The sequence below is a fragment of the Aethalodelphis obliquidens genome, unplaced genomic scaffold (assembly GCF_003676395.1).
Source record: "Aethalodelphis obliquidens isolate GAN/ISIS:26980383/991018 unplaced genomic scaffold, ASM367639v1 scaffold3, whole genome shotgun sequence".
In the NCBI taxonomy this organism is placed as follows: domain Eukaryota; kingdom Metazoa; phylum Chordata; class Mammalia; order Artiodactyla; family Delphinidae; genus Aethalodelphis; species Aethalodelphis obliquidens.
The window spans coordinates 31,220,660-31,245,786 of record NW_020837947.1 but is presented as its reverse complement, the minus strand read 5'-3'; the positions used below and the strand labels follow the sequence as shown (position 1 = coordinate 31,245,786).

At 40.4% G+C, this 25,127-nt stretch overlaps 1 protein-coding gene across 25 annotated transcripts in view; it reads right to left on the bottom strand.

Moving 5' to 3' along the window:
* Positions 1-25,127, bottom strand: part of EPB41L2 (erythrocyte membrane protein band 4.1 like 2) — a 267,535-nt gene that overhangs the window by 110,919 nt on the left and 131,489 nt on the right. For all 25 annotated transcript variants that reach the window (XM_027086494.1, XM_027086522.1, XM_027086469.1 and 22 more), the window contains 4 exons: positions 20,223-20,327; positions 8,614-8,656; positions 4,585-4,660; positions 711-929 (listed from right to left, as the gene is read on the bottom strand). In XM_027086494.1, coding sequence (XP_026942295.1) covers positions 711-929; positions 4,585-4,660; positions 8,614-8,656; positions 20,223-20,327 — 443 coding nt within the window. The remainder of the gene's footprint in view (positions 1-710; positions 930-4,584; positions 4,661-8,613; positions 8,657-20,222; positions 20,328-25,127) is intronic.

The window sequence follows — 25,127 nt, the reverse complement described above, 5'->3', positions numbered from 1 at the left end:
TTACTACCCCTAACGCCCATTACCACTCACATTTCTGACTCAAATCCTGATGCCTCATTATCTCCCTGGCTTTCTTATCAAATATGGTAATAAAAATAATTAAAAGGCAGAAGAAATGTATAATCAATGCCAAACAAGTACGTGGGAATGTTTGTTTCGGATGTGTGTATGTGTATGTGTGTGCACGTGTGTGTATGAAGGGAGAGGACTGGAAGTAGGGCACAGGAGATATCATAGGGAAAAGTAAATTTTTTTATTTTTTTTATTTTATTTTTTTGTGGTACTCGGGCCTCTCACTGCCGTGGCCTCTCCCGTTGCGGAGCACAGGCTCCAGACGCGCAGGCTCAGTGGCCATGGTTCACGGGCCCAGCCGCTCCGCGGCATGTGTGATCCTCCCGGACTGGGGCACGAACCCGTGTCCCCTGCATTGGCAGGCGGACTCTCAACCACTGCGCCACCAGAGAAGCCCAGTAAATTTTTTTAATAAATGAAAACATTTTGTCTCATGAGCACAGTTCCTCATATTACAGTCATAAAGACAATGGAAGGCTGTCTCAATGACTCCAAGTTATCTTGACTAGCACTAGGTGAAGCTCCACAAGGGCAAACTGAATAATCCCATCAACTATGCTCAAATGTCCAGCAAATGCTATAAGGGAAGCCATTTAAACCCACCACGGTCACTCTCTCCAGTAAGCAAGTCTACAGACCTGTGGGTCTTATGCAGCTCTGCCACTTTCTCTTCCAGTTCCTTCGTCTGTGTAGGGGCAAACTGGAAGTCACTGAGGTCATGACTGCCATGCTCTTCTGGGTCATAGTCCCCAAGTTCAGCCTGCAGTGTGTACGATCCCAGGAGGGCATGTGTCACAAAAGAGCAGGGCAGGCGGCCTGAGGCAATGTCCTCCCGGAGCTGAAGGCACAAGAAGTATCTGTGAGGAACAGGGGACAAAAGGGTGGGAGAACAGTTAGTTAAGATTGTAGCGCTCATAAATATGATTCTGATGTTTCTCTGAAACAAATATATAATATAGGCACTCTTCAAATGCAGAACAGAAGAAGTGTTTTGTAATAAGAAGCCCACCTTCCTCCATGGACTCCTAAACTTGTGACTTATTTATAAAAAATGCATCTAGAGGGCAAAGTAATAGAGTGGAAATTCTGAATTGCTATTCAGGCAACAGTGTATTTTTACTATTACAAAAAGAGTTTTGTGACTGCAGGTGAAATTCTCATCACTTAGTCTCCTTGGCTTTAAAACTGTAATCAAGATTAGCATGCTCTTCAAAAGTTATAAAGACTAATAAAATTTAAGAAATAGCTACAGTTCTTCATTCAGGATTTACATGAAAAGCTAAGGTCACCCACCCTTTATCCTCTCTATGCTTTTCATACTAATTTCTTTTCCTGAGACCCTTTAACAACAATCCTAAGTCAGTCTCTACTTGGAAGCCCTTACTTGCCCATTTACCCCATCTACAGAGGCAGCTAATTCAGTTTACAGTAGAAAAATCATGGGCTGCAGAGCCTGGCAGAGCTGACCATGTGACCTTGAGTAAACTAATTTACTTGCCTAAGTCTAACTTCCCACCTGTAAAATGGGAACAACTCTATTTCCCTTTAAAGATGAGGATAAAAAATTAGATAACATAAATAAAAGACATTGCATGGTACCTGGCAATCGATAACTAGTAGCCATAATCATAATAGTGTTATTATTAGTTATAGTAACAATCATTCAGTGTTCCAAGTGGATTATTACAGTTATAAAAGATTCTGGCTTTTATTAAATTACGTGCAAAGATACGTTACTTATATTTTATGAGGGTTGGGGGGGTCCCCCATCAACTCCTTTTGTTAACATTTGAAAACCTAATTTCTAGTCGTGAATTGAACCACTTGCTAAGGTTACCACTGACTCCTCCCAAGAGAATGGCAGCACCCTCCCCCATTCTTGAAGAGACTGCCATTCCTGTTAGCTGGTGGCTTCTTCCTGTGGATGCTTTTGCCTAGCGGGGTTGCCATGGCTCCGCCCTCCTTTTGCCTCTACCTCCACCATGTTTAAAGGGGCACGCTGCCTGTGGTCCAGGGCTCTTGCTGTTGCATCAGAGAGCGTGTCCCAGAACATGGCATCAGCCATCCCCCAGTTACACCTGTATTACCACCCAAATCTCCTGTCAGGCAGGGCAGGGATTCTGTTTATGATCATCATAAGCCCACAGTTATTAGCAAAGTACCTGCCACATGACGAGTGCTCCAGAATTTTCTAAGAATGAAACTCATCTCACTATCACTACAGTCTGAGTATTTTTAAGCACTGCAGTAGCTCTCTTTCCAAGGAGAATTATGTGTTTCCTCGACCCCTAGAACAACATGAGCATCACTGCTTTATTTTAGCAAACTAAATTTTAAACTATGATTCCACGTTATCCTCAAATTCTCTAGGTCTAATCAAGAATATCACTAGTTCTCCACATTTTACAGCATTGTTAAGACCTAAACACAAAGACTCCATCTATTACTAAAATCTTCTTGCTCCTCCTCATATTAGTATATCTACTTTTCACATTGATCCTTTCTTCTGTTTTAAAGCCTATGGCTACGGCCTGAAAACTTCAAAAAGCCGCAACAGCCTCCTGAGTTTCCCAAGTCCATCTCCTTCATACGGCAGGACAGATGATTCTTCAGACATAATTCTGAACTGTGTTCTTGCCCTCCTCAAAAGCCTATCCCACCTTCTAGATGTTCACTCAAGTCACAGTGAAGATTTCAATCGTAATATTTAGGCTGCAAAGCTACAGGCTGGTCTCAGGCTTTTAGTTAGCTCACTAGACTACTATTTCATTCTTCCCCAAACGCGCACGGAGACTGTTCAAGGTTCCTCTAAAAAGAAAACCAAAGCACTTTACCGATGCTATAAAGTTGCAATCACCAAAGGATTATCATCCCCAAACGAATCACTGCAAGGAGGAATGTATGTACAAAGAGGGCACTGGGTCACAAAGCCCCAGTTATGTGCACTGTTCAAAGGCCCTCCCGCAGTGAGGCCTACGTGCGTATCCTACGCACGGCAACCTGTCAAGTTTCATGCTCTAAGCAGCTCACTGCGTAGTTACAAAAGCTGCTATTTATTATTTACTAGCTGAAGCTAATTCAATCAAAACTTAATTAGTATCAGTAAATCCTTATTCAGCAATAACCAGTAAAGGGCGGGGCGGGGGGGGGGGAAGGCCTGTCATTTATCCAATCTTGGAAAAAAATCTCCATTATTCCTAGTTCACATGGATATCACGCACTTGCTTAAATATCTACCCAACTTCACATCTGATGACAAAACTGGCCTAGCAGAAAACGTCAAGGACACAGGAACCACCGGAATCAAAAACAGAGTCTTTAGCTAACACCCTGTAATTTTCCAAAAGTATATATACAGAATGCAGTTTTCCTTGGCCAGGTAAATAATCTTTTAAAAATATATACAAATCACTCTATAGACCTACTCTTACCAGAGCTAAGAATTCCAATCGCTGATACCCAGTTTAAATAGGGCTAAGATATCAAGGTACTCGTGGACTCTAAATGTTCCTTGTTCCCATTCAAACACTTAGTCACTCTCAAAATCAGTAAATGCTCTCTTGCTCCTAAACTGAAACTTTTATTTGCAATTTAAGCATGTGTCTGTATTGTCCAGATAATCTCAGAGGAGATGGAAATGAAAGAGCTACTGACTCTTACATAAGAAAGCCTACCTTATTAGTTTTTTATCCTGGGGAGCAGGTGTGTGTGTGTAAAAATTACAGTTCAAGAGACTTCCAAAAATTAACTTTTAAAAAGTTTTTCATTTTTCTACCTTTATATAACGTTTGTAAGCTGAGATTAGTACACAGGCACATGTGGGTTACATGATAAAAACTATCTTAGTATGAAAATCTGAAATATTAAATACCAGTGATTTTTGAAAGTATAACATAGGAAACAAAGTTGCTGCATTTTTTTTTAATATTTATTTATTTATTTGGCTGCACCAGGTCTTAGTTGCGACGTGCAGGATCTAGTTCCCTGACAGGGACAGAACCCGGGCCCCCTGCATTGGGAGCACAGAGTCTTAACCACTGGACCACCAGGGAAGTCCCTGCCGCAATTTTTAAAAAATATTCCAATACTTCAATATAAATGGGAAGTTAAAGAAAAGTGAATAAAATTTCTGAAACCAGAAACATTTCAAACTATTTTGGAATATCCACTTCCAAGGAAACTTCTAAAACTCAGCTTAAGAAAAAATGTTTTGGTTTTAATCCTAAAATTACCATCATTCCCCCCCAGGGCACTGAAATAAAGGAGAGCTGTAAGTAAAGAATCATTTTTAGGGGCTTCCCTGGTGGCGCAGTGGTTGGGAGTCCGCCTGCCGAGGCAGGGGACACGGGTTCGTGCCCCGGTCCGGGAAGATCCCACATGCCCCGGAACAGCTGGGCCCGTGAGCCATGGCCACTGAGCCTGTGCATCCGGAGCCTGTACTCCACAACGGGAGAGGCCCGCGTACCGCAAAAAAAAAAAAATAGAATCATTTTTAGTATAAATGTAAAGTACCTGGTGATATCTTCAGTCAACTGAGAAGGATCAGGAGGATAAAACTTCACATTAAAGCTGAAGAGCCAAGGAAGATCTGTAATTATTAAAGATCATGATTATTTATGCAACCAACACAATCACCATTTATACTGATAAAACTTAAAGGTCAATGTTCAAATAGTACAGATCAGTCCTGCTATAAATCAGTTTAGAGAATTTTTTTAATTTAAAGAAAATATCATTTACAAAACAAAAATGAAGTGAAAAATAAAGTAAAAATCAATTCCATAAATAACCCATCATCAAAGAATAATAGGTTCACTTTTTTATAAACGTTTACTGGTATGTCAACAAATGTTTTATATGGTGATCTAGTATGCAAACATTTTAATATAAACTTCATGTAATAGTTCTGAGATAAGATTTTTTAACCATAGGATCTCTAGATGCCAAATATTCTCCACACTTTAAAAACAACAAAAATGAGGGCTTCCCTGGTGGTGCAGTGATTAAGAGTCTGCCTGCCAATGCAGGGGACACGGGTTTGAGCCCTGGTCCAGGAAGATCCCACAAGCCACGGAGCAACTAAGCCCGTGTGCCACAACTACTGAGCCTGCGCTCTACAGCCCATGCGCCACAACTACTGAGCCCATGCGCCACAACTACTGAAGCCCGCGTGCTTAGAACCCATGCTCCGCAACAAGAGAAGCCACTACAATGAGAAGCCCGTGCACTGCAATGAAGAGTAGCCCCTGCCCGCCGCAACTAGAGAAAAGCCCGCACTCAGCAACAAAGACCCAACACCGCCAAAAATAAAATAAATAAATAAAATACATATTTTTTAATAAAAGCAATTTAGGATTTCTATATTGTTGGGGGAAGAGGAGTAATGATCAAATGATCACTATAACTATTCAAGAAATGATGGGCTTCCCTGGTGGCACAGTGATTGAAAGTCCGCCTGCCGATGCAGGGGACACTGGTTCGGGCCCCGGTTCAGGAAGATCCCACAGGGCAGGTATTATTTTCGTAAAGGGATCAAAATAATTCCAATAGTCTGAATTCAGAGTTATACTCAAAGTTCATGGTATTTCCAAATAAAAACATAAAAACTGTGTGTGTGTGTTATTTCATTTCACACATATTTGAAGGCCTCACAGTTGCTTTCATTTAGGGAGTTGAAGAAAAATTTCTTGAATCCCATTCTCTTGCTCAATGGATCATTTTGTTCTTTTCTCACCGTAGACACGCTAACTTTTCTCCTACTCAGAAGTCAATGAAGAGTTATTGAATAGCTACTGTGAATACACAGAACTCTTGCTGGATTTGGGCTCAATACATCATTCTTCTACTAATAACACAAACCCGCCAAATTTAATGAACAGATTTAAGTTCCCGCTATACATTTAAAACACCATAAAAAAGATAGAGAACTTTCCCGAGTATTAAGAGACATGCCATTTCTTGGCCAGTAGCACCAGGGTGGCTATGATGCATATGTACTTCTTCAAGGTAATTACTAACCCATAATTAAGCAAAGTCATCACAGGATTATCATATCACTTCTTAATGGATCTTTATTTATTTGTTTCCTAGGTATTAACACCAGCACACGCTTACCTGGATACGACAACAGGGATAAGTTTCTGATAGAACACATATTTCAGGTTCTATTTCCAATTCTAAAGTTGATAAAGTTGTACTGATAATGCTAAACTTTTTATTTAGTTATGTAGTATCATTTTTACCTAGCTATATAAACAGTCTATCTAGCTATGGATTGTTTATATATTAATACAGGCAAGCCTAAGATATATAGCCTTATATATCTATATAGTCTTATTTGTGTACATTTGAGAAAATAAAGATTTTTAGGCAAATTTTACACAGAAACTGATAGGCTGTCAGTTGTCAAACGTAACTCAAAAAAGATTAATGTTTACCTCTGTTAACTGAGTGACAATAAATCACTGCAGAGGTTGGGCTAAGACAGAACAAACAGTTCTTTCATCCATTGTAACACAAGCAGAAAGGAAGAGGTAAAATGCAACACCTAAAACTTCATTTCCTCAGCCTACTTTCATGATCAGGACGGTACAGGATTCCATTTAGGGAACTAGTTCCAATAGTTCGAAAATGCCAAATCCTGTGTTACTGTTATTCCTCTTGCCAAACCACAAGGGCAAAAGTCCTGAAATAACTCTAAAAAAAAAACTTCACAAATAATCAAAACGTAAGACCGTGATTCATAATCAGCAAGAAAGAGTCTTGCCTTCCAAAAGTTAGGATGGCTCCATGACTCTGAAGCGAGAAGCACACAAACATAATGCAACAAAAGCCAAAGCAAAACTATAGGAAACAAATTCAATGGAACATCAATCATGTTTCACAGGTTATCCTGTTCCGTCCATGGTTTGGGTCACTTGGCAAGTAGGGTTTCAGAGAAAGTGAAAGAACCAAGCATCCATACCTTTTTGGATTCATGCACTTTGCAGAGTTTTAACAACCGCAGAAGGGACTAGAAAACGTTCCGAAGCTTTCTGGTACAGTTTCTTCCATAATATAAGCATAATGTATCTCTGTCTAATTACTCCTTTTCTCTACTTTCCCCCTTTTCTATTATGAAGCAAACATGAATGGATGAAACACCAAGATAATAAATGCAGGGCAGAGGGGTGAGGGAGGGAGGGAAGGATGGAAAGCCAGGGATAACAGTTAAAAGATAGGGTGACCAACCACCCCAGTTAGCACTAAAAGTCCCACATCCTCACAGTCCTGGGCAAATCAGGAAGGTCACTCTAATCAAAGATATTTCAAAAATGAAAAGAAAGATGAGTCTACAAGGAGAGGAAATAGGAAAAATAAGGTATACACTCAGTAAAAAAGAAAAAAAAAAAAAAGGAGAGTAGAGAAGGAAAGAAATGATAGGAAAACTCCCAAAATTATTAATAATCTGAGAGAGAAAGAAAGAGAAATAAAGAAAATGTGGAGAATTAAAAATGAGACGGAAGGTAGACAGAAAGGAACCGAAGGGAAAAGCATAGATGTGTTCCAGTGTTTTAACATTGGGAATAAATAAGCTGGGAATAATAAATAAGTAGGGAAATGAAACCAACAGCGCAGAGAGCATCCTGCTCCCTGGACAGCTTCTCCCTGGCCAGCTCTGGGGCCCACCGTCCAAAGGGCTGGTGAGAATTTTGTTCTCTTGTCTGAACAGTCCAGCTGTTTGTGGCTCCCTCCCTTTTCTGCTTAAGTCATTCACAGACCCTGCAGTACTTTAAGTAGCCAGATCCCCTATCAGAGGTTGTTCTGAGGTGATAATGATTCGTGATGCAGATATCACAAAACCAGCCACAGGAGGGAACTGAAGCTGGTTAGATAGAGTGGGACACATAAGTCACTTAGGGAGACAACAGTAAGAACAAATGGGGAAATGGAAGAAAGGGACAAACAGAACTAAGAACAAACCCAGACTCAGAGCACAAAAAGTGGCCAAAGGAGGAGAGAAGGCAAACACCTCAGAGGACTCCAAGGATCATTTTGCAATCCCTTCACTCCTCAAACCCTCACTCCAGGACATCCAGCAGCAGTGCGTCCATATGCCTCTGGAGCCAGAGGCATGCTTACTAATTAAACTAACTGGACACACAGCCAAAATCAAGTAGACAAAGCAAGAGTAATAGGGCTCTCCTGGGTACATTTCATATAAAAAGGGAAAGTTACAGAAAAGCAGCTTCTCATACTTTCCCCCAGAGACAAAGATCAGGTGTTGCTTCACAGTGGTAGACACTGTGAGGGACTATTTAAGAAGAGTCGTCTACAACCTCTTGACCAGGAGTCCCTAAGCCATGACCAAAATAAACAGTCATGATTCTACAGAAATATTGTTGAGTCTCAACTTCCTATATGATATGAATGCAAAACAGAGCTGATGATTCTATCACTATCTTATTCTAGTTTACATTCCGGTGAATTTTAGTAAAGATAGAAAAACACAGATGTAAAGATTAACTTGATAACTTCAAAGTATGATGATTTAATACTCACTTCGCAGCTGTCTCTTCATTTCTTTTGCGGGATCTAGCCAGTTCTGCAGGGGGTGAAAAAAAAGGTTAATTAACCCATGAGAAGTAGTCCAGAGTCCAAAATGGAACAGTTTACAGTTCACATACTTATTTAAGTGTAAACATTTTAACAAAGTTCTACGCAAAGAGCTACTAGCATTCCACTGGGCTCAGTACTGATTTGTTTTTGAATGCGTGTTTGTGTGTGTTATAAATAAAATATTAAAACACTTTAAGGTGGGTCTCTTGGGCCTCATTTTCCTGGATGTGAAATCAAACATCTACCCAAATGACGAGACGTAATACATCTACGTCTAGTCTTTATTCTATAGTAGTACTGCCAGCAAAGAGCCCCTGTGGACACTGAAATGAGAGCTCAGTCAAGGACAATCATTGGCTCTTATTCATGGATAAAATGTGAATTGGAAACTATTGGTTAAAAGTACACATACCCCAATCAAACACAATTATCTCAACTCCTAAAGCCAATTCCTCCTTAAACTCTGTTTCTGCCTGCAACTGTACAACGCCATGGAGAAGTACTGTCAGATTGCAGCCAGTATTTTCCTTCCTGGAAGATCTAACCATCCTTTTAAAACTTCATTCCAAGTTGAAAGTCAATCATAAGGAACTCCCTTTCACTTTTCCTTTATTTCCACCCTTTGAGAAAGTTAAAAAAGATTCTAGAAAACCACTACAATATCTTAAAGCAAAAAAGATCAAATTTGAACTACTAGGGCTTCCCCTGGCGGCGCAGTGGTTGAGAGTCTGCCTGCTGATGCAGGGGACACGGGTTCGTGCCCCGGTCCGGGAAGATCCCACATGTCGCGGAGCGGCTGGGCCCGTGAGCCATGGCTGCTGAGCCTGCGCGTCCGGAGCCTGTGCTCCACAATGGGAGAGGCCACAACAGTGAGAGGCCCGCGTACCACAAAAAAAAAAAAAAAAAAAATTTGAACTACTAGGTTCAAACCCTCTAAGGACGTTAAATATTTGTTTTTTAAAGCTACAGGCAAAAGATGTATCCAATAAAAAAAATTTGCATATGTGTGTGTGTTTTATGTATATGCTATATATATGTTTATTTTTTTTATACTTCTACCTTATCCTCAAGTCATTATTAAAGTTCACTTTATCTTCACCAATAGAACAATTACATTTTTGAGATATATTAAACTGACTCAAATAACTGGCTTCAGAATAAGTTTCACTCATTCTAAAAGCATCCCAAATCATGTATTATAACATCTGTGTTTAAACAGAATTTTATTCAGATACATAAAGCAAACAATTAAAATGTTTACTGCTACATAAAAAATTATAACCTACTATCTTAACACTATGTTGAATGGGTACAACAGAACATTAACTTACACACTATTAAGAAACAGTAACAACAGGATGCTTTGAAAGCAAAGCTGCACAGACCCCCACGGGTCTTACTATACCATTCAGGGCTTATACTGAGGGCAGCAAGGATCCAAGGTGTGCAGGGCTCTGTTCTAACACTGGTTATATTCAACCCTCTCAACAAAGAGTTACCAGAGCTTGGTCTAAGTTTCATAGCACTGGTGGCCCAGCTGCATGGCCCACTGATATGAAGGGCCAATGGGACCCTCTCACGGTACCTCCAGTGCTGTGTCAAGGAGCAGCTCTAATTCTCCCCCGAGAAGAGAGCCTGGCATTCAGCTTCCCGGCCCTGCAGCAGCTGTCCATGCAACAGCTGGCTCCCAAATGGCGGGCTATCATGAGGCACAAGAATGAGAAAAACACATCATTCAGCCTCTGGCCCAGACAGGGGAGTGGCTGGGGGAGAGGGACGGAGAGTCAAAAGTGTTTTGGTATTTCGTCCAAGGATGTAACAACCACAGTAAGAAAAAATGAATCAGACACAACTCATGCCAAACTGAAAAGGAAAAATATCCCTCAGAACATAAGCACAGAAGAAAGAAGAGAGGGGAGGAGAAACTACTGGTCTTATTAAAGGCCTAGACACACCCCTTCCAAATCCCCAGTTTCACTGTGTGACAATTGGTATAGAGGTCTCTCACAAAACAGCAAAAAAAAAAAAGACCTCTCTGTTCTCCAAGTAAGAGGGTGGAAGCAGCATCATCTTCTGTAACCCCAAGAAGTAACCCTGTGTCCCAGCCACCCGGCACTGTCCATTCTCACATGAAGCACCAAAGCCTCATACAAGTCACCTGACAGTTTCTGCACAGCATGCAGAGAGTCAATCTGGCTCTGCAGACCCAGGAGTATGAGTAATAAGTTTCTGTGCACCAGCCAACCACATTCAGACTCGCTGTCATTCTCGGGCCACTTTCCACGACATTGCCAGGCACAATATCAAGACCAAAGCGGCTTATTCTCTTTATTTCAGAACCCATCCAAAAACTGAGTGGGCAGAGTTTACCTGATATGATCAAACAGCGGCAGCAGAGAGGATTTGTTGCATCCACCGACCTGGTTTGCCCTTTGGTACCCATCTGCTAACCACACCCACTTCCACACTGTGAACTCCATTCCCACCCAGGAGTAAGGAGGTCTTTGCAAGGCCAGGATAGACCATTATTCCCTGCGTCCTTCACAGGACTTGGCAGTTCTAGGCAACCAGTGTAAGTACTAAATTAATACCTGTTGGCTGGTGGCCCACTGCTTGTCTCCTCCCTTCCCATGCTATGATCAATTTAAAAGACCCCAGGTTATAGTATTTGTCTTAGGTTTATTTTTATTTGAATAATTAGCTCCAATGAGCACTCAGATCATGAGTGGGATACAATTTTATTGCCTAGGGTCATAAATTCCTAAGTAAAAAAACCAAAAATGCCTTAACATGACTTTTAAAAGAAATATCAGTCTATTATCCGCATTATCAATTATAAGTAAATAGTAGACATAAAACTTTTTAACAGATAAATAATAAAAATGAATTTCTTGGTTCTGACACTTGAGGAGTGCTGGGTGGATCAAGCAGACACAAAAAGATGGAAAAAGCCATCAGAGAATGACGTAAGTGCACACACTCACACACACCATGACAGCTTAGAGCGCACCATTCCCATTTTTTAAAGATCTGGCTGCCACATACATAGACTTTGGAATCAGAACTACATGGAGTCAAATTCTGGCTTTCCACCGACTCTGTGACCTTGGGCTCATTCCTTGTCTTCTTTAAGCCTCGGTTTCCTCACCCACAAGATGAAGATCATATCATCTACCCCATGGGGTTGTTCTCTTCAAACATTCTTTCAAACGCTTCCTGAGGAGTAAGTACACGTGCAATGGACTTTATCTAGTGCCTTTAATGGTAGATGTTTTTTGGTAATGATAAAATTAAATTGTTCTATCACCTTTCAGTATATATCCCTTCTTCACATAATTTTTTATTTCCAAAGGAGATACATTATATACATTAAGGAAGTTAATATTTATGTGACTACTTCTACCCACAAAAAGTTAATAAATCAGACTCTGGATTCAAAAACTACACTCACGGTAGTCATGGGCCAGATGAGATTAAAAATCAGACCCCTTCTCCTTAAAGAATCCTATCACAGGCTTCCAACAAAAGTAAATTAAAATTAAAATGTGGTCCTAGAATGTCAGTGTTATTAAATCACCTTAGAACATGAAATCAAGAGTCTGTGAATCAGTTGGGGGGAAAAAATGTCACCTCTTTATCTTCATTAACCTTTAGCTGAAATTTAGCATTACTATTAATTATGAATGTAGGGGGAAAAACAAAAAAAACCTGGCTAGTATCAGCAGTGCCTTTAGCTTTGTCACTCACAGGAATCAAAACTATTTCCACAGCACATGAGAGTAGCTGCAGATCTTAAAATATCATTTATACTAATCGATATTTTTGAAATCACAGTAGGGATTAGCTATTGATGATGAATTTATCCCAATTTTTTAAATTAATATGTTGAGAATGTTATTTATTGGCTTCCTTTATAGGCCTGTTTTTTTATAATCATACATTTCAAACACTGTTCTGAGAAGCAGCCCACAGAATTCATTAGACTGTCAAAGGAATCTAGGCACAAAGAAAAAGTTAAAACCAAAAACCTGCCTTGGAAGGTTAGAGAAAAAATTTTTAACTAAGCAGCAAATAGCTATACATTTTTTTTTTTCACACTTAAGCCTTTCTCTCAGTTAATTAGAGAAGCTCCTTAATTCTGCTCTCTTACCCACTGAAAACCTGAGAGCAGAACAGTCCTGGTTAACACCAAGTCTTCTGGCATTTCCCTATAATATTTTCAATACTGGTTCTCAGAAAGTGTTAAATAAAGGTGATTCTCAATTATCTTCCAACAACAGAAACATCTAGAAAAATATAACAGTTTGATTATGAATCACTGTATTTATATTCATAGGATGTTGGTGTTAGAAAAAACCTCAGAGACTATGGTCCAAATGTCCAGGCTGACTGCAAAGAGCCTCACTCCCACGTAAGAGGCTATGAGTACCAGAACACTCCTGCCACCCGTGAGGACCTGGAATTCCTCACTGTTAACAAGCTTCTGAGTGGTGACAACGCTGCTGGGCCCGGCCACCATTTGAGTAGTAGAACCAGAGATTTTTTGTGTGTGCAGAAATTCCTGTGTTTAATGGAAGTCAAATGTAGAGAGACGTTTTTCAAGTCCTTCAACTGGCTTGTCAGGAAGACCTCCAGTCTTCACTGGTTAAATATTCTAATTGTTGACGGCCTCCTGCAGAAAGCCCGAGCAGGTGACTGCTTCCTCCCCATCACACTGAACAGCTGTATCAAATAATGTCAGGACCCACAGTCTTTACTCCACAGAAGTGCTAAACACTTTCACCTGGCAGACATGAGCGCTCAGGCCCATCGACAAGCAGCACCTCATCAGCAGTCTGAACATGCAGCCAGCTGCCTGTCTTGGGCCACTGACCACACTGGATTTAGAAAACAACTCAAGATACAGTCACAAAATCTATCTTTTAATTCCCTCCCGCCCCAAAATATCTATCTCACCTAATTCTCCTTCAGGGTAGATGCTAAGACCCCAGAGTTAGAAGTTTTTAAAATGCCTAGCCATGCCTTCAAAATTGGTGCTTGTCAATTTTGCCAGGTGAGAGAAAATAAACTTAATCCAACACACACCCTATTACCAAATGTTAAAAGTAAAGAATAATTTTGTCTAAAATCTGCATTTTCCTTTAAGAATTTATAGCACTGGGGCTTCCCTTGTGGCGCAGTGGTTGAGAGTCCGCCTGCCGATGCAGGGGACGTGGGTTTGTGCCCCGGTCCGGGAGGATCCCACGTGCCGCGGAGCGGCTGGGCCTGTGAGCCATGGCCGCTGAGCCTGCGCATCCAGAGCCTGTGCTCCGCAACGGGAGAGGCCACAACAGTGAGAGGCCAGTGTACCGCAAAAAAAAAAAAAAAATTTATAGCACTGAAGCAGATCCCCTTTATTATACCTCTGTCTAAATTAAGTCTAAGAACACTGTCATCACGTTGGTGTTAGCAAAAACCTTACAGGCCCTCTGTTACATTGAAACATTCACTATGCGTCTGGGAGAACATGATTCCAACACCTGTCTGCGGTATTATAAGGTGTAACTGGATTGGATATAGAATTTTATTAAAGAATAGTTTATATGTGACAAACAGTTTAATACGAGAGTTTTTAATTCTAGTTTCTGGGGGAGGAAATGGTCTGGCCATCAGAGAAATGCGTTAACCAATTTTCATAAAGTTAGCTGTGGATATCAACTACACTTCAAACAAGCTCCCCTTTCAATATGACTTGAAGCAAAATGACATTAAAATCCCTGGGCCAGATGCCAAACTCTGTTAACATCAAAAATTCAAGACAATATTTTCCCTTTAAAGATAGTCCAAAATCCTTAATGATGGTTCCATTTAGACATGAATACAAGAACTACATGGACTGGGAATTCTGTGTATAAAAGAAAAACAGGTTGCTTGATTTCACATATTTCTAACAAAATTTTCCGTAGTAAAGTTTACATGAGTTCTCTACAGACATTAAAAAGTTCTAACACTAATAATGATAGATGTTCATACTCAAGAGTAAAGTGGAAGGCTTCCAACCATGAGAGACACAGCACTACACTAAAATGAGATATTCCTTTCCATGGAAAATTTTCATACAAATAACCATGGCTTTACATTATAATATCTTGAAATGATCAGTGACTGAAAACATCCATAAATACAGATAATATTCAGCATTTTAAAAAGCAGTTTAAATTCCTATTTCCTATAGTATCCTATTGAAATTGCATGAGCTGAGTTGGTGCAATAGTAATAATTTTCTATGGAAAAAAAAGGACACGATACAAATCTATATTTGAAAAATAAGAGTTCTTTAGCCCAGACATCTTGAGGACTGGATTTTGTCTACATAAGCAAGAAGGAATAAAACAAAATATATACAACACAAAAGTTACAAAGGCAAATCAGATTATATATGAATGATTAAATATATTGCCAATCACACGTGAGCACTGATTTCCTGAAAAGTGAGTATTTCAGAAAGGACACCCTGCTGTTTATTCTCCCACTGTTCTATAGTTAAAGCCTAGATAACAAAGTGTGTGCCTAATTTTCTGAGCATTTTCATCTCGAATTTTGTAAGAGAAACTACAGAGTAAAATAAGGAATTATGAGTTCCCTGTTTAGTATTAGCTTTTTTGTCAATGAGAACCTTATGGAGAACCCCTCCAAACTTAACCTTATCTTAATAGTCTCTGCCCTAATGACCTTAGCCTCTCCTTGACCTCAGCCATCCCTTTTCATAGCTGAACACTCAGTCATGTCACCACACCGAGTTCTCCACCTCATTAGATGTCACTGTTCCATTCTCAGATGCAATCATTTCCTCTTCTAAGTCTTCTAGCCAGTTATTCTCACTGTACCTGCCTGTCGACTTCTTTGGACTTTCATCCCTTGGTCCCAGCCATTTTCACCCAGCCTATCAGCCCATTTCAGCTTCAGTTATGTTCCTGTGATCCTATGAATAATCAGCTTGATAACTTGTGCATCAGGATCTCCAGTTTTCTCAATCTTTTGCCCTCTTAACCATAACCACCGTGAACATAACCAACTCCCCTTTAATACCCCACTTCTCCACTGTTATACCCAGGGTGCAGAGAGCAATTAGAGAAGCACACAACAATGTATTCTGCTGCCATCACAGTTCTATGATCTCCAGTCTCAGCCGGATGGTCAACAGCAATCCACATCTCTCCTAAATCATGGGCTCGTCTACTTTCACTACCACAACCTCAACTGAGGCTACTTTTATGCTTTGGGTGAGCAGACCTGCTCATATTCCCTCTCTCAGACCTTTTTTTTTTTTTTTTTTTTTGTTTGTTTGTTTGTTTTTTTGCGGTACGTGGGCCTCTCACTGTTGTGGCCTCTCCCGTTGCAGAGCACAGGCTCCGGACGTGCAGGCCCAGCGGCCATGGCTCACGGGCCCAGCCGCTCCGCGGCATGTGGGATCTTCCCGGACCGGGGCACAAACCCGTGTCCCCTGCATCGGCAGGCGGACTCTCAACCACTGCGCCACCAGGGAAGCCCTCTCAGACCTTTTTAAAGGCAAGACTGGTTGTCTTACATCACTGTGTCAGCCTATCAGTGACTAATCATTTTCCTTAGGATAAAGGAGATCTCCCAAGCCTTGAAATATAGACATATAACCTAGATAGCCCTGCATAATCTGACCCCTTATCAACACCCAGTCTCCCCCCATTAACCACAACAGATGTCTTTCCATTTAGCAAGCGGTCAGCTATTCCTGCCCAGGGCCCTGTGTGTGTGCTTCCCATGTCCCTTCGCCCAAAGCCCACTCACGCTTCAGATCTCTCTTTAAGCATCATTTCTCTCCTAAGAAGCCTTCCCCGTTAATAACCTGAATCTTTCCTGTAGAACAGTAATCAAAGTTTAGTAACTGTGTAATTCAGGTTTTTTTACTCCGTCTTCTCAACTAGGACTAAGTGGGGACATCCATGAAGGCAGGGTCTGTGTCTTAATTATTTACTGCTAGAGTTGCAGAAGTACACTGGTTTGCACACAGGTAGTATTTTTTTTAATTGTGGTAAAAAACACGTAACATAAAAATTTACCCTCTTAACCAATTGTTTGTGTACAGTTCAGTAGCGCTAACTATATCACATTGTTATGCAACGGATTCTAGAACTTCTTCATCTTGCGAAACAAACTATACCTATTGAACAACAACTTCCCATTTTCTCCTCCCCCCACTCCCAGGCAACCACAATTTTACTTTGTTTCCATGGGTTTGACTAAGGATACCTCAGATAAAGGACTCATACAGTACTTGTCTTTTTGTGACTAACTTCACTCAATATAATATCCTCTAGGTTCATCCATGTTATAGGATGAACAAGATTTCCTTCTTTTGCGGGCCTCTCACTGTTGTGGCCTCTTCCGTTGCGGAGCACAGGCTCTGGACACGCAGGCTCAGCGGCCATGGCTCACGGGCCCAGCCGCTCCGCGGCATGTGGGATCTTCCCGGACCGGGGCACGAACCCGTGTCCCCTGCATCAGCAGGCAGACTCTCAACCACTGCGCCACCAGGGAAGCCCAAGATTTCCTTCTTTAAGGCTCAATAACATTCCATTCACCACACCTTGTATATGCCACATTTCATTTATCCAATTCATCCATCAAGAAACATTTGGGTTGCTTCTATCTCTTGGCTATTGTAATACTGCAATGAACACAGGTGTGCAAATGTCTCTTCAAGATCCTGCTTTCAATTCTTTTGGATATATACCCAGAAGTAAGATTACTAGATCATTTGGTAATTCTATTTATAATTTTTTGAGTAACCTCTATACTGTTTTCCTAATAGCTGCACCATACTACTTCCCATCACCAGTGCATAGGGATTCCAATTTTTTCACATCCTCGGCAACATTTGTTATTTTCTGGGGTTTTTGTTTTGTTCTTTTATAGTGGCCATCTTAATGGGTGTGAGATGGCACACAAGTGGTATTTTAAAAATATTTGATAATGTCTAGATATACAGATGTTACACAGATAAAAGGTAAGGCCTCTACCCTCAAGAAGTTCCTAGAGCAATGGAGAGAAAGACTGATAAACAAATAAGGTTTGTGCTAAATGTCTACATGACTGAACTGTCAACTCAATCCTTGAGTTGGGGGCAGGAGGGATGGTGATGGAAAACAGTCAAGGAAAATCTCACAGAGTAGGATACCTAAGTTGGATCTTAAGGAAGAGTAGACATTCAGATACCAAAAAAATGAGAAGGATATTCCAAATGTAAGGGATAGTATGTTCAAGCAGGTATAGTACGGACTGGCAAAGCTCCCCTTAGGAGAGAAATTTGGAGTGTGTTCAATACGGACTGTATGTGAGAGGTTACTGAGAAATGGAGGTAAAGAAGTAGACACAAGTCACATGACCAGGATTGTAATTCACACTAAGAGGGTTAGACTGTATCCATTAAATGGTTTAAAGCCAATGAGTGCCAAGATGGGATATGCCTTCTCTAGAGTTCAATCTAGCAGCAAGGTGAAGAATGATCACAGAGGCCTGAGACTGGACAGTTAGACCAGTTCGGCGTCTAATAAAATAGTCAAAGCAAGAGATGACAGGAGCCTAAACCAAAGCAAGAACTGTGCACAAAGAGAACCAGAAGAGGGATGTTAGCAGGTAGGAAAGACAGAACTTGTATAAAAAGTAGAAGGAACCTCTCCTCACTCTTCAGGGAACAAATGAAGTTTAAGAGGAAGATGAGGCGTTTGCTTTAAGACAACTGAGTGTAGTGTCCAGTAGGCAGTGAAGTATATGAGTCTGAGATTCAGGTGAAAAATACGTATTAGACATATAAGAGTCAGCAAAATAAAAAATAGTGAATCCTTCTATCTAAGCTCCGCTCTTTCTCACGCAAATCTACTGTTCCAGAAATACCGTATGTCTTAATATAGCATATCCTATTTCTACTAACAGAACATGTTATTCTACATATTCTACAACATATTAGATGGTCTTCCTTTTTTAAAAAGATTAAATGCTCCTGTGAATGTACCAAAATGTAATCGCAGAAAAAGTGGGTAATGACAGCCAAATTTCCATCACTTTCTCTTTTGCAGCTCTGAGGGCCAACAGAAGGGCACATGGTTGCAAACATTATCAAGACTACCTTGTAATTTAAAGTCTAAAAAGAGCACCCAGTTTATTTAGTCGAATGTCTACTATGTTATTACTTCTAAGAAAAGTGCTCTAAACAGAGCTCTGATGAGAACGCTCACACACTATTCAGCAGGCCCGCATGCAATTTAATGGTCTTTAGTTTAATTGTAGAATTAAACCACCAATTAGGTATCAAAGGTTTCAAACTAAGTAAGTTGAGAAAATTTAATTTATATATAATTATCACTCTTAGTACCCTACATTTCATTACCAGGATGTATAAATACAAATAATGATGGCATGCGGGCAAATAAAATTTACAGCCTATATCCATCTACCAACTGACTGTGATGTGAATGTTAGGCGCTGGAAAGTGCACTGTGACCAAGTGCCTGTGCATCCTCAGACAGAACGATCACAGTGCGTCTGCCCACAGCCACCATCTAACAGACTTAAAAGGGCTTCACTTTAGGGTGCAACCCTCCTTCCACCATGTGAGGACACCATGAGAAGGCCCTGTCCACGAGCCGGGAAGGGGGCCCTCACCAGACACTGAATTGGCTGGCACCTTGATTTTGACCGTCCTAGGCTCCCCAGCTATGAGAAACACATGTGTGCTGTTTATAAGCCACTCAGTCTATGGTACTTTATTACAAAAGCCCAAACTGACTAAGACACAAGGCGCGAGGTTAAAGTCTGGTTAATTGCCAGAACTGGTAAATATTTCTCTCTTTAATATATTTATGAAACGGAGAAGCCCTGAAGGTCCCTGGAATTAGCATCAAGCATTAGAGCACTCTGATGATCCTGCTTAGTAGTAACTTGGGAAATTCCTGGAGCAGAAACAATCTCAACACGCTCCCGGTGCCAGGCAGATCTCCACAGGGTCCTGGCTGGTCAACTCTACCGCCTGAGTCAGGCGGGGCCCTGCCTTTCTTTTGGCCCCCAATAACCCACACCACAGGGCAAGGAACACCTTCACCCCACACAACCACTAATCTGTTCAGCAAGGCAAACACTCTCTCCAGACAAGTACAAATGGGTTTCCCGTGACATTTCTTCCAATATGCCTCCTTCCCTGCTTTTCAGACAAGCTTAATTCCTAGCATACAGGGGAATTCAAGAGCTAAAAATTCAACATAAAAATTTTAAAACCGGTTCTTTCAGTTTCTAACAATTAACGTAGTATAAGATATTCCATTCTGTCTGCTTACAATATAAGTAGAAAAGCATACAAACACACAATAGCAAAAAGTTATACATGAAAACACAAGTTTTCAATCTTTCCAAATTTCTCCCATGAACATAAGATATGTCATAGTAAAAACATAAAATACGTTATTTGAAAGCTAAATTTTACACAGGTTACCCACAGTATTTTTCTAAGATGATATAAACAAACTTGAAATAACTCCACTTACTTTCTGCTCAGGGTTCTCCTGAAACACAAGTCCAAAGTAGTCCTTCTCCAAGAGATTGAGATGTTCACACACTCTGTCAAATAACACTTGTCCCTTAGCACGTTTCTGAGGAAAAAGAACAATATCTTTACTTTTCAAGCACTAATGAGTCTGTGAGTACTGTAAACCAAGGGCCTCATATCAGATAACATTATTTAGCATAAATTAATATGAAATATTTATATTCCAATCCTCTTTTATAACAACACCGAATAGTGATTCATAACTTTTTCACTTTAGACTCCCCCAACACACACATAAAGCATAAATTCTAAAACGGAAGCACGATCAGCCTCTATGCTTTACTGTTACTCCATGTCAATATTTCAAAAACTAAAAAAAGTAAAATGCTAAGAGTTCACTTCTTTGTTTTCAAATAGTTCTAAAATATGTCCAAGCTGCCTCCCTCAGTTCCTCAAGATGGCTCATGTCACGTCTACAAGGTATACTCTCCCCAGGAAAATCATTTAGCTCCATTCCTCAATGTATCCTAACACGATTCATCCCATCAGCACTTAGGTTTGATTTTTTTTTGCGGTACGCGGGCCTCTCACTGTTGTGGCCTCTCCCGTTGCAGAGCACAGGCTCCAGACACACAGGCTCAGCGGCCATGGCTCACGGGCCCAGCCGCTCCGTGGCATGTGGGATCTTCCTGGACCGGGGCACGAACCCGTGTCCCCTGCATCGGCAGGTGGACTCTCAACCACTGCGCCACCAGGGAAGCCCCTAGGTTTGATTTTTGTTCCAAGATATTTGTAGAGTAGAAATTATGTTTTTCAATACAAGCTACACTCTTTCTCAAGAATGATTCACTCTTTAAAACAAATCTTAAAAATATAAGGGAAAGGGACTGAGACAATAAATCAGCTGTCTCTAAGGATTTAACCTATTTTTGCCTTGCTTTGTTGTGTTTTATTTTTTTTTAATTGAAGAAGCTGCTATCAACAGAGATACAAAAGCCTGTGACAGCCATAGAAGAAAAGTTCATTATTTAATCAATGGCAAAACATAAAGTGGTGACTCCAACTAAGATGTATGGCCCTGGGAACCCCCAGCTGCAAAGCCAGGTTAGACACACGCCTCCCTGCCCTGCGTGGATATAAGCAACCCCTGGACTGAGAGTGAGAAAGGAACAAGCCAGCAGACTTGTTCATCTTCAAGACGAATGCCCTCACACTATCAAAATGTCTACTAGTTAGTTCATCCAGTGTGTGAAAATGAATGTTTCCCACACAAACATCTTTAAAAATGGAACAAGATATAAAAGACATTTCATTTTCAAATCAGGACAACTCTGATAAGGGGTTTCAAAAGATAAAGTCTTCACAGAAACTCAATTCAAGAGTGTGTTTCTCTCCTCTAATCTTGTCTACCTCCTCTTGTTAAACCACAGGTAAGAAATCCATGCCTGAAGGACCTGTGAGGGAGAATCTGCAACTTTTATTATCCAACATTTTATATAGTAACTTTTTTTTATTAAAAGGTAGAATTACATTAAATAGTAGAGGGAAAAGGGAGAATGCCACACAGATTACATTATTTCAACATTTCAAGAAATGTGCTATCCACACCACTACAGATTCATGACTCAGTACATGTAAAACAGATATGTGTTTATGTGTCCACATATTTAAGTACATGCAAATAATACTGTAGTAAATAAGAGTACTGGGCTCCGGATTCCAAATACCAATGTTTTAAATACCTTTCCATTATTTATAATCTATGTGACCGGGGCAAGACACTTAACTTCTATTTGCCTTAATTTGTACATCTGTGAAATGGGGATAACAGAATATACCACACAGGATGTGGTAAGTACTCAATGAGTTATAATACATAATGAGAGCTTAGAACAGTGTGTGGCACACAGTAAGGGTTTAACCAATATTGGCTCTTATTATTATAAGCTGGAGAGCTTTATAACGTGAAAAATGACTAACTTCACTTACCTGAAATTTTGTGTTGAACTTTTAAAATGAAAGGTTCTGAATTTCACTATCTGGTCTGCATGCGATGATTAATCTAAATAATTAAGAATGAGTTTGGAGGTATTTTAAATTAACTTTATGAGGAGAAGGTGACTCATATCATGGTTGTTACTTTCTTAAATGTGCAGTAAAATCCATTATCTCTTCTTCATAAGAGCCTGGAGTAGATGTGAGGAGATTTGGTTGCAAACAACAGCAAAGAATATTTCAAAGGTAATCAATAATCTACGATAGACTTCACTTTCTCTGACATTAATTTCAACAACATTGTTCACTCCTCGATCTCCAGTGAGTAGAATACCCAGCATAATAGGTGCTTGTTGAATCTACTAAAAATACAATATTACAGTGTACTCTGTGTGACATACTTATTTCAAATGAGGTGACATTTACCTACTCAGCCTCATAGTGACTGACCATAGTTATAATTTCAGTGCCTACTTTGTAATTAGGAAGTGTCCTTATCTAAGATAACAAAGGGAGAAAACTATTACAGCTCTTGCCACATCTATCTATTTGTTCATCACACAGTATGCATTTATAATGAGGTATAAATGAGTCACAGAAGATATTCTATCTACTATAAAGCAGAGATTATCTTCTTATTTAGAAAGACACTAAGAACTTGATGGAAGCTTATATAAGAAGTTGGCCTTTAGTCAGATATAGTTTCCAAACAAACTTATTACTTCTAGGAAACCTCTGACTAAACGACAACTACTTTCAAATAAGCTAACTACTGAAATTGATTCACCGTAGAAATCATGGAGAAACATGACAGTGTCGAAGGAGATTCATGCTATTTTGTTTGGTTGTAATGCTATTTGAAATTAGGGTAAAAAGGAGAGTCAAAACAACTTATGTCTATACATACATACCTCAGTTCAAAGAGAAAAACACATTCTGACATTGGCTTACAGTCGATTTTTATTAATAAATCATACTTCCTCACTGGTTTCCATTTCAAAAATAGAAACATGCTCTCATGGACAGCATTCCCCTAAAAGATGAAAACATCCGCAAAGCTCACCATCGCAATCTGGTGCTGGTACCGCTAGGCAGCAGAGGGAGGACGCGTCCGCGTGGGCTGCAGTCAGACTCAGTCCCTCCCTCATTCGACGTTGTGTAAGCTGTTTACTATTACTGGACGAGTGTGACCATGGGCGAACCACTTAGTCTCCTTAACTGTAAGACGAGATTGCAGCTCTCTCACAGCTCACTGTGAGGGTCAAATTAACTCAGTAAGAGAGTGTATGTCAAAGTGCCACACCAAGGGCTTCCCTGGTGGCGCAGTGGTTGAGAGTCCGCCTGCCGATGCAGGGGACACGGGTTCGTGCCCCGGTCCGGGAAGATCCCACATGCCGTGGAGCAGCTGGACCCATAAGCCATGGCCGCTGAGCCTGCGCATCCGGAGCCTGTGCTCCGCAACGGGAGAGGCCACAACAGTTAGAGGTCCAAACACCGCAAAAAAAAAAAAAAAAAAGTGCCACACCAAGTGCCTCACTCAATCACAGCTGAATTCTCTTCCCAACTGACTTTCATTAGCCCACATCTAACAAACACCAAAGTATCTTCTAGATGCTCAGACTGCCCCTCTATGATTCTCTCCTTCCCTTCTCCAGGAAATAGATATTTTAAATGCTTGATAAGATCTTAACTACACACACGTATTACTTAAGCTTCCATTCAGCATCTCCACCCTCAATGAACTCAGAGACTGGCTGGGAAGACAAAAAAGCAACAATACTATGAGCCATGAGGCGTGTACTGAAAGATGCACGTACAAAGTGCATGGAGGAACGCCAAGCATGGAACAGTATCAGCATCTGAGAAATAGCATAGCTTTGGGTGTACGCAACTTTTCCATAAGCCTAAATTTATTTTTAAATAAAAAGTTATCCAAAAAAAAAAAAAAAAAGAAATATCATAGCTTCACCAAGACTGTGGCATCTGAAATGAATCTTAAACAAGGAAATGATCTTTTAAGATAAAGTAATAGCATATTCAAAAGAACTTACTTTTCACTTTGGATGTTTATAAAGTCTGACAGAACCAGTTTCTATTCAAAAGATACTGAAGGTTACAGAACGATGAACTCTCAGATGACCACAAGAGCTTGCCAGGCTAAAAAGCTCCACATATACTAATTCTGTATCTAATATATATCAGTTCCTATGTTAAGACATGAGGAAAGAACCATAAATAAGACACATATGGTCTCAGGAAGTTTACATTAGAATGGTAGACACAGAAAATAAAAAGGAAACCTACCCCCCCCCCCAAAAAAAGTCCTATGAATCTACCCCTCTAGACTGAACTAGGTACCTGGCCAACTTGTCCAAAGAACGCTGACCAGTGGCCTATGAGATATAAGAGCTCTACCCAACGACAATGTCTTACTCTGGGGATAAAGATTACCAGATACAACCTCATCTTCCTTCAGGGTGTTTAAATACAAGATAGATACACACACACACACAGAGCCACAGAGTGTGTAAACACAGAGGCTGAGCCCGTGAGAAGGCAGTATGCAGAAGCCAAGGGTATCAGGGGGCAGACTTATATTTGCCAAAGTATGCTCTATTGTTCCCATTGGTCCCGTGAGATGCTTCACATATACACCCAAATCCCCCAAAAAGGGAACAGAGTGGGACAAGGAAAATTCTGCCTAATGTACACATCTACTGAGCATCAAAACTCCTATTTGCATATAAGATACCCCGAGAAGCTCTATGGTGGAAAAAAAAAAACAACTTGTTTATCATCATTCAACCTGATGTTTACCAAAATTATTTGGCTAAATAAACTACTATCTTTCTTTAATACAACACTTATTAACTTATTCCACAGCAGAATTACTGATCTACAGACACTA